This window comes from Lissotriton vulgaris, chromosome 5 (assembly GCF_964263255.1).
Source record: "Lissotriton vulgaris chromosome 5, aLisVul1.2, whole genome shotgun sequence".
Lineage (NCBI taxonomy): Eukaryota > Metazoa > Chordata > Amphibia > Caudata > Salamandridae > Lissotriton > Lissotriton vulgaris.
Window position 1 is genome coordinate 1,057,228,703 of NC_141693.1, and position 16,217 is coordinate 1,057,244,919.

The window sequence follows — 16,217 nt, forward strand, 5'->3', positions numbered from 1 at the left end:
CTCCATAAATGGAGGCTAGCCATTGGAAGACGGGCCTGTCCGTCAATGCCGGACCAGATTCGGGGGCGTTCCCGAGAATTTTTGGCTTTTGGCTACGTCAGCCGAAAGCCAAAAAATGTCAGGAACGCCCCCGAATCTGGTCCGGCATTGCCGGCACCCGCCTTCCTGCTCGGGGCCGGGGAGTTTTGTTTCCCTTTTGGTGAGTGTTATGTCGTTGTTTATAGTCCCACGTGCTTTGCAGAAATGTGTCCTGGCAAACAGTACGTCTGCATGATTGTTGAGGAAAAGGTTAACTGTGCTTAACACACCACCCTTCTCGCTGTAGTGTTCTCGAACTTTCAAGGGGATATTGAGTTTCAATGATGTACCCGCCTTCCCAGAACTGTAAAATGTACGGTGATGATAAGTCAGTTGCCTTGATTGTGTGGCGCCGGGGCACCGCTTGCTTACCTAAGGTTGCCCTTCTCAGCCAGGAAGCAAAGGGGACGCTGGGGGGATCTCTGGAAATTCCCGCGTTCAGCGCGTGAAGGGCAAGAGTGTGTGCTCCCTGTAGGAGGCAGCCTTGAGGTCCTTGGATGATACTAAGGTGGGTGTAGTGTCGGTACATACATAGGAGAATCCAAGCAGGGTCCTGCATGAGGGCTGGCAGTAGTACAGTGCGAAGATGGGTGGGTGTGATGGAACATCAGATGCATTCGCTACAATCTGCGTTTGCATCAATATTTTCTTAAGGTCGGTCCTGGCAGTGTGTGTTTTGAGTACTTGGAGAGAGGGGGCGTAATCTCCTAACGCATGTTACCCCGCCCTGGTTAATTTGTAAAGCAAAGTGTGTGGAGAGAAGATGGCCACGTGTGTCTCTTGGGCGGCTGCGTCCAGTTGGCAGAGGGGGTGGGGGAGATCCCCCTGCCTTCAACTCACGTTTAATGCCTCCTCAACACACCAAGTGCGTCTAAAGAGGCGACAAGTGTGTGCATGCGGGTTAGATGCCCACTATTATATGCGGCGGTGCCAGTGAACCTTATTAGCCTGTAGCATTTTCGCATTTAAATATTGACACAGTGCAATGTTAAAAGCGAAACTACAAGTCCCAACATGCAAAGTTCTGTTGACTAACATATCAGGATTGACGAAAGTTATCACACATGGACACTTTTTGACCGTGTTTCCTTCTGTCTTCCTTTGGGTCATTATAGTCCCTCTTTTCTCTAAAACTCATACATTTAAGGAATAAAAGCTCAAAGAGGGTGGAGAAGTCCGAATCGTTGAAACCTGGCTTTAGACACATGGAAGCAAACGACCCGAGAGGCAAGAAAATTAGGCAGGAAAGCTCTTACAGAAATGCTAAAATAAACATTTAGCAAATATTTTCCCAGTACTTGTATACATACTCCATTAATGTACTTTCTCTGTATGCTTAAAGACAACCGCACACTGAGCCATTTCTTCTAAACTCTGTAAAATAAGTGTAACTTTCTGTGATTGAAACAAATAACGTTTTGTCTAATGGAATTATCCCTTTCCAAGTTCCGCAGCAGCCCAATTTTGGAGGAAAGATCTATATTACAAAAATGTATGCAGCGGGGTCAATGCGCCTCGAGTGAAGGAAACAGGAAATCCTCATGTGAGGCTGGGCTGCTGATTATTTTTCTGCAGCACGAATACTGTCGAGTCCTTCCGTGGCGCTTGCAATGTTAGTCAACTTAATTGAATTTGAAGTTTAACGAACTATAAAACTGGCGATACATACAGTTTGCTGCTCTTTAGAATTGTATTACGTAAAGCAAGTACCTTTGATCAGATATGCAAGAGTAGCATGTTTACGGAATTAATAACTTTTTGTTCGGGTGATATATTTTCATAACCTGACAATTTATATTTTACTTTGGAGGACATTGTGTGAACGTTCTATTTTTCTCTGGTGAAGGATTATGTGCATTTTTAAAACTCAAATGAGGCCGAACAAATTATGATAATTCTCGCCTTTAGTACTCTTTAAAGGAAAACTTCGGCATAATAATCCAATCTGTGCATTTTAAGATAATACATCTTCAGCTGCTGTGTTTTTACCGGCGCCCGGTTGAATTTTTAGGTAAATTGACAAAAGGAATGTAACGCCCATATCCTGTTGAAAAAGGCGCAATACATTAAGGAACCGGTTGCTACCGATTTTGCGTTCTTCACGCACCCTGCAGTATGTGAATATAAATTAATCACACCATTGTATTTGGGCCTCCTCCTGTCCCCATAAGTTTTTTTACATTTGCAATGCAGTGGGTGTGCCCTCGACCACCTAGGGTATTTTCTTTATCAAGAAGTTGCCTCTTTCCTTTGTTGTGCCGAAATGGTTGTGTTTGGAGATCCATTAGCTGGGAAAATGGGAGAGCGCTTCCGCCGGTTTGTACTTAGCATGAAACAGCCTTATCTCTGGGGCAAGCAAGATTGCATCATAGTCCTCCACAGGCCGACTTTAGCCTGGGTCCCATACCCCGGCACCGATGGATTCTCAAAAGTTATAATATGCAGGAAAACATATAATGACATTTCCTAGGAGGAAGCAAATATTGGTTAGGCACGTACACCTGAAAACATTGAAAACATATGGTTAATCCATATCTATCATATTTACCTAGATCAGGGTTCGGGAAGAACTTCAGGCATGGGAACGCTCAGGTATGGGGACCAGATTCCGGGAAGGGTAGGTCTACACGGGACACCACCTGGGACTGCTACTGGGACAGTACAGGGGGGCTCTGTGTGGGTGTGGGGGCTCTGTGTGGGGGGGGGGTCTCTGTGTGGCTGTGTGTGTGGGGGGCTCTGTGTGGCTGTGTGTGTAGGGGGGGGCTCTGTGTGTGTAGGGGGGGGCTCTGTGTGTGTGGGGGGGGCTCTCTGTGGGTGTTTGTGTGTTGCATTTGCGAGAGATTAAGCTATTGGCATTGTAAATGACAATTCCATTTATTTATGTTAAAAAAAACATAAATAAAAATGTCAAGAGCAATGCCAATAGCTCTAACTTTAACAAAGGCAAAACCATTGCATTGTAAATGCTTGTTAACCTAGCTCCCCGCTTATTGTGCCAAAAAAAATGGTGGTGAATCTCACAAAACTTAGATAGGGGTGTTCGGAAGGAAGATCAGGAAGAAAAATAGCAGGTTCCTGGGTGGCCTTCTGGTCTCAAGAGGCACTTGTTATAAATATCCTGGTGTCTGGCGGCACCAACGCCTATCATTTTGTTGCATCAAAACTCATTAAAATCAAAGGCTACCTCCTTAATTGCAGCGTTTCAATCCTTACACCACAAATAGCAAACCCCAACTCAGGAACCTCTTCTTGCCGTGATAAAAGCTAAACTTATTACAACAATTTTGGCACAGTGGCTTTCCTGGGGAAATGTACGGCCTTTCTCAATTCTGTACAAAGCAAGACATTTCGCATTCTTTTTCGACTAGCACAAAATGCCTCCAAGGCCCAACTGCAGCTGTAATTGTATCTGCTAAATCAAGTGTTAATTTAATACGGCTCTTTACTTAAAAACATGTTACTACCAAGGCTGTCCAATCAGGCGACACTGCGTTCCCGGCCATGGAAAAGAATTCAAATTGCCATACAAAATACATGTTTTTAAAACAGCTGGATGCAGGCTTTTGATCTGGTCTAGAGTGGCTTTGATGCAAATGAACTATGGGAATCTACACTCCTGCATGCCCTCTTAAAACATTTCTAAACAATTAAATAAAGAAGATCTCACAGAATAAGGACAAGAAAGACTTCAGCAAAAGAAGCCATGCAGGGACAGTTAGTGGCTAACAACCGCACCGCAATCATGCCAAACAACTTTAATGAGATTCTTTTTTTAACTCAAGTTTCTTTACGTGCGTTTCGGCCCGTGTCAAACTACCGATTGCCTGACAAAATGGTCAAGGAAACGCCTCTGTGTACTAAATGCTGGCTTTGTCATCACCATACGAAAAGTTTGTCTCACATCGTATCAACGTGTCCCACGCTGTTGACGTAACTTAAGGCTTTGATGCGTAACCTTTTAAATGAGAATGGCATTCGAACATGCCGTCATGTCTTACTCTTTTGCCTAAAGGGTGAGTGCCTACGAGTGGTTGCAGGCTTCATAACATTCATTGCAAAAGCGGACAGGCTGCACTCAGGCAAAGGTTAAGATGTGGCAGTGTGAAGGAAGCACGGGTAACACCTCTCGACTGACGCCGATGAAAGTGTTCAAAGTCACGGTTGATGTATTAGTGACATTGCACAGTTACTGCTGCACTTCATACCAGGTATTATGGCAGTGGCATTACAGGGCATGATGAAGAACAATAAGGACCTAGGAAAATTGAGGAGACACTATTAGGAAATTTTTTGGCCTGACTCTGCTGAGCATCATCTTTTGCACTTTATAGCAAACTTTGCACTAACTGGAGAAAGTGGACAGGTCATTATCAGATTAAATGCCAATTGCAGATGTTGCAGTATGAAGGAGGTTGACCACATTTTATTTTAGCTTGGTCTTTTTTTAAATTTTTTTTTAGCAAATTTGACCTTGTCACACCTGCACTTTATATTTGGTTTTATGGAAGAGGCAGAGTAAGACGATACGTAACAACGTGGAATAAGAAAATATGGGGCGATACCGCCGTCCATGAACGAGTGAATTTTTTTCTTACTTTCTCTTTTATGATCCCCTTGCACTTTTAACATACCTTGCCCTGTCACACTTGCACTATATAACTGGTTTTATGAGATAGTGCAAGATAAGCTGTGATACTATGCGAAACAAGTGAAAATGGGGTTATACTGCTCCCCTGAAAGAGGTTATTGTTTTATATATCTGTGAATCTTTTTAATGTATTGTTTTGAGATGTGCAAATTTATGGTTTTAATTAGGGATGGGCGTAATTCGCGAAGTAGCGTTATGCGTAGCTACGCGAAGTGCCCTTCGCACTACGCGAACTACGCATAGCACTACGCGAGCTGCCTAGTACCCTGTTCACACTGTGCAAGATGCCGTTTTCAATGATTGCACAGTGCGGACAAGCATCCGGCACTGTGCAACCAATGAAAACGGCATCTTGCACAGTGCGAGCTGTAGTTTTCTGCCTATCGAGGAGATTTTTACTCCAGCTGCAGCTTTCTCAACGCGGACTGGTAGTTTCTCATCGCGAGCGGTCGCGAGCATACGCGACCACTCGCAATGAGAAACCAGACCTCCATGTGTTGAGAATCTTGCCGGGAGGTTTATTTTACACGCTCGCGATCGTCAGGATGTCATTTTGCTTGCTCGCAGTCGCCAACTTGACGCTGAGGACCGCGAGCATGCAAAAAATGACCGCTACGCTATGCATGTTCGCACTGTGCTACGTGCAGTTCGCGTAGTGCGAAGTTGCGCAAACTACGCGAGCGTAGTGTAGTGCTTTGCCTAGGCCAAGTTTTAATCAACCGAAATAAACGAATTAACTGTCAACAGCTCTACATTACAGTCTTCCATTTCTCCTCCCCAGGAGATGTCTTAAACTTGTGCATCTCTCCTAATCCACTTTGCTATGAGTTCCATTATTAAGGCATAAAGGAGTAGGGGCACTCGCCATCCCTCTCTCTTATGGGAAGGAGCGTGGCAGGGAGCAGAATACAATAACTCCACATACGCTATGAATCTGGGGCAGAAATTACATTTTTCAAGAACCTGGTGGAGGAACAGCAACAAGAAAATCAAACGCGTTTTATAAGTCCTCTAGGACAAGTGTTGTAGGCTCCTCTATTTTAACCAAATTGGATAGGGCAGAATGTAGTCTCCTATTGCAGCATCAGATCCCTCTGTTAGGTAAAAAAACACATTTCACCCCACACAATATGTGATTAAATTATATTAGACAAGCTAATTATTAGGAGCTTGGCTATAATTTTCGCTTCAGTGTTTATTAAAGATATAGACCTATATGAAGTACTTCCTGTGATGAGCTTCCCAGGTTTGGGGCTTGCTACGAATGTGGCCCACTGCAAATCATAAGGCCATGTGTTAGTCTTTAAGACGTTCTCAAACATGGCTACCAATGGCCCCACTAGCTTACTGGCATTTTTTTTAAAAACTCTACCGGGAACCCATTTGGGCCTGGAGTCTTCACCCATTGCATGAGAGGTATAACCCTCAGTAGCTCACAATCAGATATCAGGCAGTCTAAGCTTTTCCCTATTGGCCAGTCAGAGCTTAGCTACAGGCAAGTCTTGTATTATTGGGTTTTAGCTTTCTGCCTCTGGGTTTGGAACTGTCCGTTATAATGACCCATAATAAACAACAGGTGTGTCTGCTATATTGGCTGCCCTAGTGCCCAGACCCTTAACTGAAACTCTAATCTCTGCAATTATCTTAAATTCTACTTTATTTGTAAGCCAATATATTAACTTACCCATCTTATCTCCTTCCTCATAACGTCGATGTTGCGATGTGGTCAGCCTACATTTAGCTGCCTAAAGTAACTTCTCTCTAAGGCATGATCGTGTCAAATCTAGCTGTCTCAGAAGTTTTTTATGAGCGCTCCGACAGTATTAGTCATTCAGATCACAGTCAATGGTTCAAAGCTGTTAATCTCCCCATACCTAATCCTGCTGCACCCTACTGTGTATGCAATTACATTACCCCCATTTGTCACCTTCAGGGCCTGCCATAAAGTAGAATGCGAGGAGACCAGATGATTTTAAATCAAGATATTCCATGATCAATTCCTGTAGCTGATTGGAAAATTGTTCATCTAGTAACCACCAGGAATTTAGTTGCCATTGTCCTAGTTCACCTCGTGTGAAAGCAAAAGAGGCAATTGATGGACGGAATGCAGAACAAATCAAACCATTCACCCCCAGTCAAGAGATCTGGGTTAAATCCATCATTCTTTTGCTCACCATGCCACCCCAGTTTAGACCTGGCCATATGAAGGCAGAGGTGGGCTAAAAGTACCCTCCACTAGGGATTACTCAGAAAGGCATCTGGGTAGTATTTGTGAACTGAGAACCCCTTCCAGGGATAACACAGGAAAGAAACAGAAATCCAACCAGGTGTGTAACTGATGTGTTCCTAAATAATAAGTGAAGGCCTGTTTTAGGGGTGCAGCATCCACCCATCACTTAACCCCAGCATGGTAGCCCATTGTGGAAGAATCATATGGTGCTGGCTGGATCCCATTCCTCTAGTGTCAGACCATAGGTTACTGTTTATGGATTACAATCCTTGCCCATGACTAATTTCCCCATAGGGAGATCTAGGACCAGATCGGACAGCGCTTGCAAGGTGCTCTCTACTAAGATCGGGGAATATACAGTTTGACATGACCCTTCTTAGGGTGATTTCCCCCAAAACGTTTTGCGTTTTCCTCCTAGTTTTGATGACTTTTCGTGGCCTTAGGACCGGGCACTCTCCCCCTGTAATGTAGTGTGACATCGTGGGCACCCTTCCTACACATGCTAGGAAATGGTGCTTCCTTTATTGGTTTAGGTGTTGTATCTGTGGATGCCCTGTAAAAAGGTATACCACATACCCAGGGCAGGTACTGCACTGGCTAGCAGTGGGACGCAGCACTGATTGTGCCACCCACCAGAATATCATGTTAAACATGTATCAGGCACCCCATAACAGGCCTGTAGATGCGCAGTTGTGCTTGTGTGCAGGTTGGCATTTTTTCACTCACTAGCCAACCCTGAGTGGGCCTTCCACTACCACTAGAGGTAAGCCCTGAGGGATTGAGCATGAGATAGGCGAAAGTCAGGGCAGGTACACATGGGTGTTTCATGCCTAGGTAGTAAAGAATCCCATTACTGTTTCCCCTACCTAGGAGGTCGGCTCTTCCCAGGGGACACCATCCAGCTGAATCTCTGTATGTGGCCTTATGGCTCTGAGCACTTTCACAATGTAAAGACCCACTTCATCGATCGTGCTGCATCTTTCTCGTGCAACACGCCCCCTGCATGCTCATTGCGTGCAGTGTCCAATTCACAGGTTGCGGCCCTCAGCGGTGAGGGCGTATCAGTAGTAGTGCCTCATTCTAACTCGTGTGGCATTGCTAAATTTGCAACTGTGTGTGACCACAAGACGTTGTGTTTTATTTCCAGCGAAGTATGGACTTGAAAACTCTTCTTTATGTGTGACCGGTATTTTCTGGTGCAACCCGTATCAAGGCGCACCGGATCTTAAAAGCTTAAAACGTGGCTGTTCTGTCTCTAATTCCTCCTTCGCCGCTGGGGTTATGCTGTGTTAGGTCTGTTAGCGCCAGGACACCCTGCCTGAGTAGCTGAGCGCTCAATAAAACTCCTGATAACATAACATAACCTTGTGCCTCATTTCCAGGGAGGTACGGAATTTGCAACTCTTCGTTATGTGTGACTGAAATCGTCTGGTGAAACTCGGAGAAACCGCACCAGGGGCCATATTACAGATGACTGTGCCAGCGCTAACTATCACTGTGCCCCTGAGTATGTCTGTGTTTATGTGCGCTTGGGTCTGTGCGGTAATGGAATATGCGCACAGACGCAAACGCACATAATCATAGAGTTCAAAGTCTGCACCAACATCACAGTACATTACAGATTGATCCTCTGTAATGCCGTTGGGCGCATATTCTGGCGCACAGAAACAATTAGCGCTGGCACAGTCATCTGTAATATGGCCCCAGACGTTGTGCCTAATTTCCAGGGAGGTACTGAGTTTGCGACTCTGCATTGTGCGAGACCGGAATTGTCAGGTGCGACTTGTATCCCCATGCACCAGGCGTTGCACCCGGATTGCCAGGGTGCTACCGTTATCGACGAGAGCCTGACTGGGTGCCTTTTACATTCGAGAGGCTACCCTGCTTCATTCTCCATTCCTCAATTGTTTCTTGCGGGCCCTCAGTGCAGCGGAGCAATTGCCCACTACTCACGTGACCCCTGCCGACATTGTGGTGCCAGGTAGTATTGCCCAGAGCGGGATTGTGTAGGGAGAGTGATTGACTGGGCTAAAGGAACGCTTCCAAAAGCGATCGGAAGTAGATCAACAGACTGCGCAACCCTTCGCAGAACTGGGCTGGACACGGAAGGCACACTGTGGAACTCTTTTGAGTGATGGACTATCGCCCTCGGTCGTTTCTGCTCCGCATCCTGTTGGTGAACTTCCTGAGTGGATGCCAAACCGCCATTTGACGAATGCCTCTTGATTTTTCCTGATACCTACCCCCCACCTTTTTCCCAGGGACCCACAACAAGTGTGACTTTGGCAGCGATCGTCTAGTGTCAGGTGGAAGACTGGTTATACCCAACCCGTTTGTGTAGGCAGTCAGGGTGAGTTGGAGGGTGGAGGGAGTCTTGGTCCATGGGTCTGCAATCTGCTATACATTGACCTGCCGGATATCATTTGCACCACATTATGGTGCTGTGTGCGTATGTGTGCGAGTGCGTTCCATACAGACCTGCCTGATATCTATTAGAAGCGTATAGGTGCTGAGTAAGTGTGAGCGTTGGAATGACTGCCTGCGGACTGCCAATGATTTCTTACACCACCGGACGGTGTTGCTTTACACATTGATTCCTTGCCAAAAGAATACTATGTTTGACATTGGTTTTACCCATGTGGCCTTGGCTGACGGTGCTGCTTAAAAGTGTTGCAATTACTTGTATGTACATATTTTTGAAATTGTTGTGATCTGGGGTGCACCAGATAACTGTGTGGTATTAAATTATATAATTGCAAGGGTGGACCTAGTTTTGACAATGTTATGGACCGTATAAGGGTGCTGGGGGGTAAAGTAGGATCTTTCCCAAGTGTGCATACTACTGATGTCATTTTAACACGGTTGGGGCTAGTACTGTTATATTTCCAAGTGTGATTTATGTCCAGAAATACATGATGTTCATGTGTTAATTAATGTGTGTGTTGAATACAAACTTTATTTACATACACCAGATATGAAGTCTCTTTTGTGACGCGCAGTGTATTGATTGTGTGTCTGAGTGCTGTGCCAATGCCTTACACATTGCCTCTGTGATAAGCCTGACTGCTCAGTGCCAAGCTACCCAAGGATGAGCACAGGTTACATACTAAGCATAATCACCCATCCCGGATGGGAGTGGTAGGTTCTGCCTGGCTAGGGCATCGCCTCAGCCAACCAGAAAGTGCCAGTTCCAACACATACGCACGTACAAAGTACTAGGTCCAGAGTACCAAAAACTCTTATATAGCAACCCAGGCAATCATGTTGGACTTTTGTCACAGTCAAAAGAAACGTTCTATGTATCAGGATGGCCACCCCCAGGGAATCCCTCATGAAGTCCGAATGACACATCCGGGAGAAGCCAATGTGGCCCAAGCAGTTGCATTGGGTACCCAATAACTAGGTTTCCTGTAGAAGGAGTAGGCTTGGAGCTTGTTTCTTAGCATACTGCAAGGTTGTACCTCTTAACTTTTATGATCAAGGCCATTGACCTTCCTTTAGATAATTTTAACTTCGCTGTGATTTCACATGATTGAAGATTTGTAAACCTTCCAGGTTTCTCCGCCCGCCCAGACTCCTACTTGCACAAATCTCACACATATGTAAAGAAAACAGATCCCGTAATTGAGCATTCTCCTGTATTGCTACTAAAGCGTGGAACGACCTGCCACTACACATAGGAGCCTCCTTCTCGCTTCTTGAAATCCACAAGAAGCTGAAGACCTGGTATTTCAAGTAGTCCCACTAGGCCTTAGGTGTGGCTATACTCAGAACTGCTCAGCACCCGGATACCCTCCATGGACAAGGCGGGCTCTACAAATCTGCATAAAATAAGTTAGTGGTAACTTCTACTTACTTTAGCCTCAGCCATTTCATTCAAACGCTGCCTGTGCTGCAAACATACAAATATCCAACCCAACCTCACCCCCCAATGCATACTTCGTAATGTGAGGTATCGGTCACCTCTGAACAATAGATATATACTTTCTTTTGAGTTAGTGACTTGTACAGCCGCTCAATAACATAATAAAGCCAGTGGTTCAGAGATATTATTCTGATTTTGCCTGGAATGGTACTCATGCCCAATTGCTGTCAGGAGGACCCTGAAAGCAATTGGGCCTCAAACACCTTTGTATGGGGATTCCCTGAGTTTCGGGCATGAGAGGGATCATCCCTTGCTGTTGGTTTTAAATCATCCTTCTTGCTGGACCTCAATTTGGTGGGATCACTTCTCCACACCGTCTTTTGTTTTTTCAAAACCTGCTGCAGCGTCTTCTGCTCTATGAAATATATATTTTTGGGGGAAAGAGATCTTGTCACTACTTGGGGCTAGCCCCTCATGTTTTGCTCTTGCAGCTGTTCCAATGCAGGTCCACCTACTCCTGCCCTGCCTGGAACCTAGGGCTTTACCCAGTGCTTAATTTGAGCAGTGGTTTCCGGTGCTCAGCATCAGCACTTAATTGTCAACACTGGTGCTTATAACATGGTGGCACGGTTTGACTAATTTAGATGTGAGCAGAAATACAGTTGTTTATTAATCCAATATGCATACAAAATGACTAATACATACTGTCGAAGCCATTCTTATAGCTTTGGGGACCTGGAATAGTCTGAATTGTCATACTAGTAGGAGTGTGATAGTTAGTGATTGGATTGGTACTGTCATTGGCAGCGCTCGAATGGGATATAAGTGGTGCAAGCTGCAGTGGACTCCTGATAAGGGTCCTTGCATTCATTTTGTTACAAATTAAGCACTGGCTTTATCCTTCCCCAACACTGGCAATGGAGAGAAATAGAGGTGGAAAGAAGTGCATTCAGTGTGGCACTGATAAAGAACAGCAAAGGAGGACAGGAGAGGGAAAAATATGGCACCTTGGAGTTGCCAGAATTTACCTAGTAGGAATATATGGTTTACTATTCAGTGTGAGCCCTCCTCATCTCGCTCCTCTATTAATGCAATATACAAGGGTCTCGCTTTCCCACATCGTACCCCTAGTACTGTCGCCACTGATGTTTGGGCTCTGCGATCCAGTGTGCCGACTGGGGGAAAAAGTTGGAGGGCCTCTCAACGACTCTGCCAGTCCAGAGCAACTCACCGCTGCTGCCTCACTGGTACTTAGTAACTCCTCTGTACGAGTGTCTAACAGGGTCCGCACAAGGCCATCAGCCTGAAGTCAGGTGGCGCGGGAGGTTTAGGCCACCTGCTTGAAACTGCTGCACCGCAGTATCTGCTGAGCGAGCTGAACAGGCCACTCTTCTATCTGCCCGATCACCAGAATTCGCCAATCACAAGCTGGCTCAGCCCAAAGGAGCATTTATTTCTCACCTAATGCTATTGGCTATTTAGGTGTTTCCTTCCACCTCCACCCAAAGGACCGCATCGAGTTGCAGGAGGGACTACTTCACTAATCAGCCCTCACTGTCTGCTTCTGCTGGTTCTCTCCTCTGTGTCGCACTCTAAGATGCTAACGCTGCATGAGTTAGCAAATTAAACAGAGTCCTGTTGCCTTAACAGGTACTTGCAAATAGTAAATGCCTTGGCCTGGAGACAAAGTACCGGGACGTGAAAGAGCCAGACCGTGGCACGAGGAACAAAATGTAATCCCTTGAATAAAAGGTATACAGGAGTAGATCCCAGGCTCCTGGAATAGGATCAGGAAAATGTGATAATGTGCTGCAAGATAACAGGGAGTAGAAGGACAAAGGGTCATTTTACTCAACTGTATTGACGGGAAGCCGTACTGTGTATTGATGGGAAGCTGTACACCTGGTCTGGTTTCGTTCCAAAATAACGCCTGAACTTGCAGATATAGGATCGGTGGAAACCCAATCGAAAACACTTGATTTTAACTGCCTTTTGTACCTTTTCTGTCGAGCCTATCTAATTACAGCGGCTGAAACCAACAATGACAAGATGTTAACACACATCATCAAGATATTTGAAAATATTTTACCTGTGGTAAGCTTCACGTCTGTATTTTTTTAACGCAAGTCTATCCATGTTGGCAGGGAGGTCCGCATGGTTCTGAAGTCGGTCGCTCCACGAGGTTGTCATTTTCAAAAGAGTGAATTATATCTGTAGGAAAAAAATACATGGTCACATCAACGGAAAATAAATTCTCAAGATCATGTTCATGTGTGTGTGCTTTAGTTACACGTGGGCTACGTCATGAAATTAAACAGTAATCTGAAGATCCAAAAGTAAAAACAGCCAATTATTATTTACACGATACCTTTTTGACAAGGGTCGCCAAAGTATATTGCCAGCAAATAAAAAGTAAAGTTGAGCTTAAGATAAACAGAACATGTTCCTGAAAACACACAAGCAGGCTGGCTGTTCCTGGTGAATACAGACAAAACCATAGGAAGAGATTGGCATTCTATTTTAAACTTGGGTTGTCTGGTTAGGAACAGCTGAATACTAGCAAAACATCAAAAGCAACTGAGATCACTGCCTACAGTATCGAAGGAAGTAAGAAACCTCAGAATGACCATGGACTCCAAGCTGTCGATGAATGCCCAAGTGGATAAACTAGCAAGATCAAGTTTTGCTACTATAAAAACGCTGCGACAAATTTTCCCTCATTTGGGATTTCCACACAAGGTCCAAGCTACCATCTCCCTTGTTCTGTCCAAACTCGATTACGCCAATAGCCTCTACCACGCTCACCTTTAACGACCATGAAAAGACTACAACGGATTCAGAACTCGGCTGCCAGACTACTCTTGCATATCAAACCGCGAGACCACATCTCCCCTGCCTTGAAAGCCCTGTATTAGTTACCGGTTGCTCTGGACACTTTTCATGAGCTTATGGAAGACCTAGGGGTGCCTTTGGCTCCTGAGAAAACAATGGGCCCTGCTACAGTTTTATCCTTTTTGGGTGTGGAGATTGATTCAGTGGCAAAGCGGGCTCGCTTGCCTGATGACAAGAAATTGAAAATGTTGGATTTGCGGGCCACTATGCTGTCAAAACAAAAGGTGAAGGACATTCAGATCTTGCTGGGCCATCTTTAGTTTGCCTGTTGGGTGGTTAGAGCAGGGAGGACTTTTTGTAGGAGATTGGGAAGAGCTTTGGCTGGACAGCATTTGCCTCACCATCGTGTGCGCTTGTCAGCCGGAGTTCAAGAGGATTTGCGGATGTGGACCTTTTTTCTGGAATCATTTAATGGTGTGCCACAGGTCAGGGAGGAGGATGTGCAGTAGGATGTGCAGATGTTTTCAGATGCAGCAGGCAGTGATGGTTTTGGTCTCTACTGGAAAGGCAGGTGGTGTGCAGAACGGTGGCCACAGGAATGGAGGGATGGGGGAGAATCATCACCTTTCTTGAGCTGTTTCCCTTGTTGGTGGCTTTGACCCTTTGGGGGGAGGAATTGGCACACAAGAAGGTTCTTTTCAGAGTAGACAATATGGCTGTGGTTGAAATCGTCAATAGGCAGTCAGCCAGAGATGAACAGGTGTTGAAGCTGATGAGGGTTTTTGTGCTAGGCTGCCTTAAGTATGACATTGCATTTCGTGCGTTGCACATGCCTGGTGTGGACAATGACATTGCTGACGCTTTGTCTCGTTCGCAGTGGGGGAGATTCCGTGGACTGGCCAAGGAGGCGGACAGGACACCGACCCCAATGCCGGAACATCTTTGGTATGTAGGCAACGCAGGGTTTTACAACTGGTGGTAGGTTCCTTGTCTTCATCTACGCGTGCAGCATATTCTCTGGCATGGAAAGAATTTTTGGCATCTGGGGCTTGTAGACGAGATGAAGATTGGCGTCGATCTGAAGATGTGGTACAGTTCATTTTGGACCTTATAGGGAGAGGCCTTTCTAGAGTGACAATTGCAGGTAAGTTAGCAGGTATTGCTTTCATGGGAAAATTGTTTTGGGGTTATTCCCCCTCGGCGGGCGAGATTGGGAGGAGAATGTTGGAAGGTTGGGCTAGAGAAAGGGATGTTTTGCAGTTGTCCCGGGCTCCTTTATCATGGCAGACTTTGGCCCGTTTGTTGGAAGTTTTACCTCTAATTTGCAAAGATGATTTTGAAGCTTGTTTGTTCTCTGCTTTGATGGCGTTTATGTTTTTGGGGATTTTAGAGTCTCAGAGCTTTTGGATTCCAAATCCAAAAAGGGCCTGGTTTGGCAGGACGTTTTTCACGGTGAGGAAGGTGTGAATGTTTGGCTGTCTAGTTCTAAGACGGATCAGAGGATGAAGGGTAGGGGTGTTTGGTTGATAGCGAGGATTCCTAAGGTGACTTGTCCTTTGCGTTTGGCTCGCCGCTGGAGGAGCTTGTCAGGGGGGTTGGACAGTGAGCTCGTTTTTCAGCATATCAATGGGGCGCCTGTTACTGCATATCAACTGCGCATGGTGTTGCGTAAGGCTTTGCGGCACATTGGGTTGGATGGGGAGCAATATGGAACGCACTCGTTTAGGATTGGTGCAGCGACTGAAGCGCATAATAGAAGGTGGTCTCCGGGACAAATCATGCAGTTGGGGCGCTGGTCATCGGATTGCTTTCAGCGATATGTGAGGGTCAACGTGGAGGAGGCGCTTGCGTCATCCTCTTTGCCTTGAGTACCATCTTATTTTTCTCTTTTCAGGTTCTGTTGCTGGGCCCCTCCACAAAGTGTTGACGGTTTGGATAGTGGGGCATTCCTTCATCAAATGGGCACAGGTTCAAGCGGCACGGAGTTACTTTGAAAAATGTTGGGATTTAATGACCAAATGTTTGATATTGTGTGGAAGGGAAAGGGGGTATGCTGTGGAGGGAACTCATTCCGTGCTTAAATAAGGCGATGGTGAGGGGTGTTTGCCCGGATATTTTATTGATTCATTTAGGCGAGAATGACCTTTGTGGAGTTAAAGGAGTGGTATTGCTGCGAGCCATGAAGAAAGATTTATCTTTAATTAAGGAGAAGTGGTCCGGTTGCAATGTCTTATGGACAGAGTTGGTTCCTCGACAAAATTGGAGAGGGGCGATGAACCCTAGAGCCATCAATAGGGCCAGGAAGAAGAAGAATTCAGAGATTTCCAGATTCTGTCGCCAACTAGGTTTTGGTAGAGTGTCTCACAGAGATATTCGTTTTGAGTCGGTTGAGTTTTTTCGTGATGATGGAGTCCACCTTTCCAGGATTGGTATGGATCTGTATTTGTTGGAAGTTAGAGAGGTTTTGTTTAGATGTTTGAAGGTTTCTAATTAAAGTTTTTGAGAATTTTTTCCCTACTGGGGGGGCAGTTATACTCCCCCGCCTTTCTGTTTGGTTTTTGGGC

General features: G+C 45.5%; 1 protein-coding gene across 2 annotated transcripts in view; it reads right to left on the reverse strand.

Annotated features, from left to right (window-relative positions):
- NT5C2 (5'-nucleotidase, cytosolic II) overlaps positions 1-16,217 on the reverse strand; it is a 395,416-nt gene that overhangs the window by 283,784 nt on the left and 95,415 nt on the right. For both annotated transcript variants that reach the window (XM_086922715.1, XM_086922713.1), the window contains exon 2: positions 12,911-13,032. In XM_086922715.1, coding sequence (XP_086778841.1) covers positions 12,911-13,011 — 101 coding nt within the window. In that variant the 5' untranslated portion in view covers positions 13,012-13,032. The remainder of the gene's footprint in view (positions 1-12,910; positions 13,033-16,217) is intronic.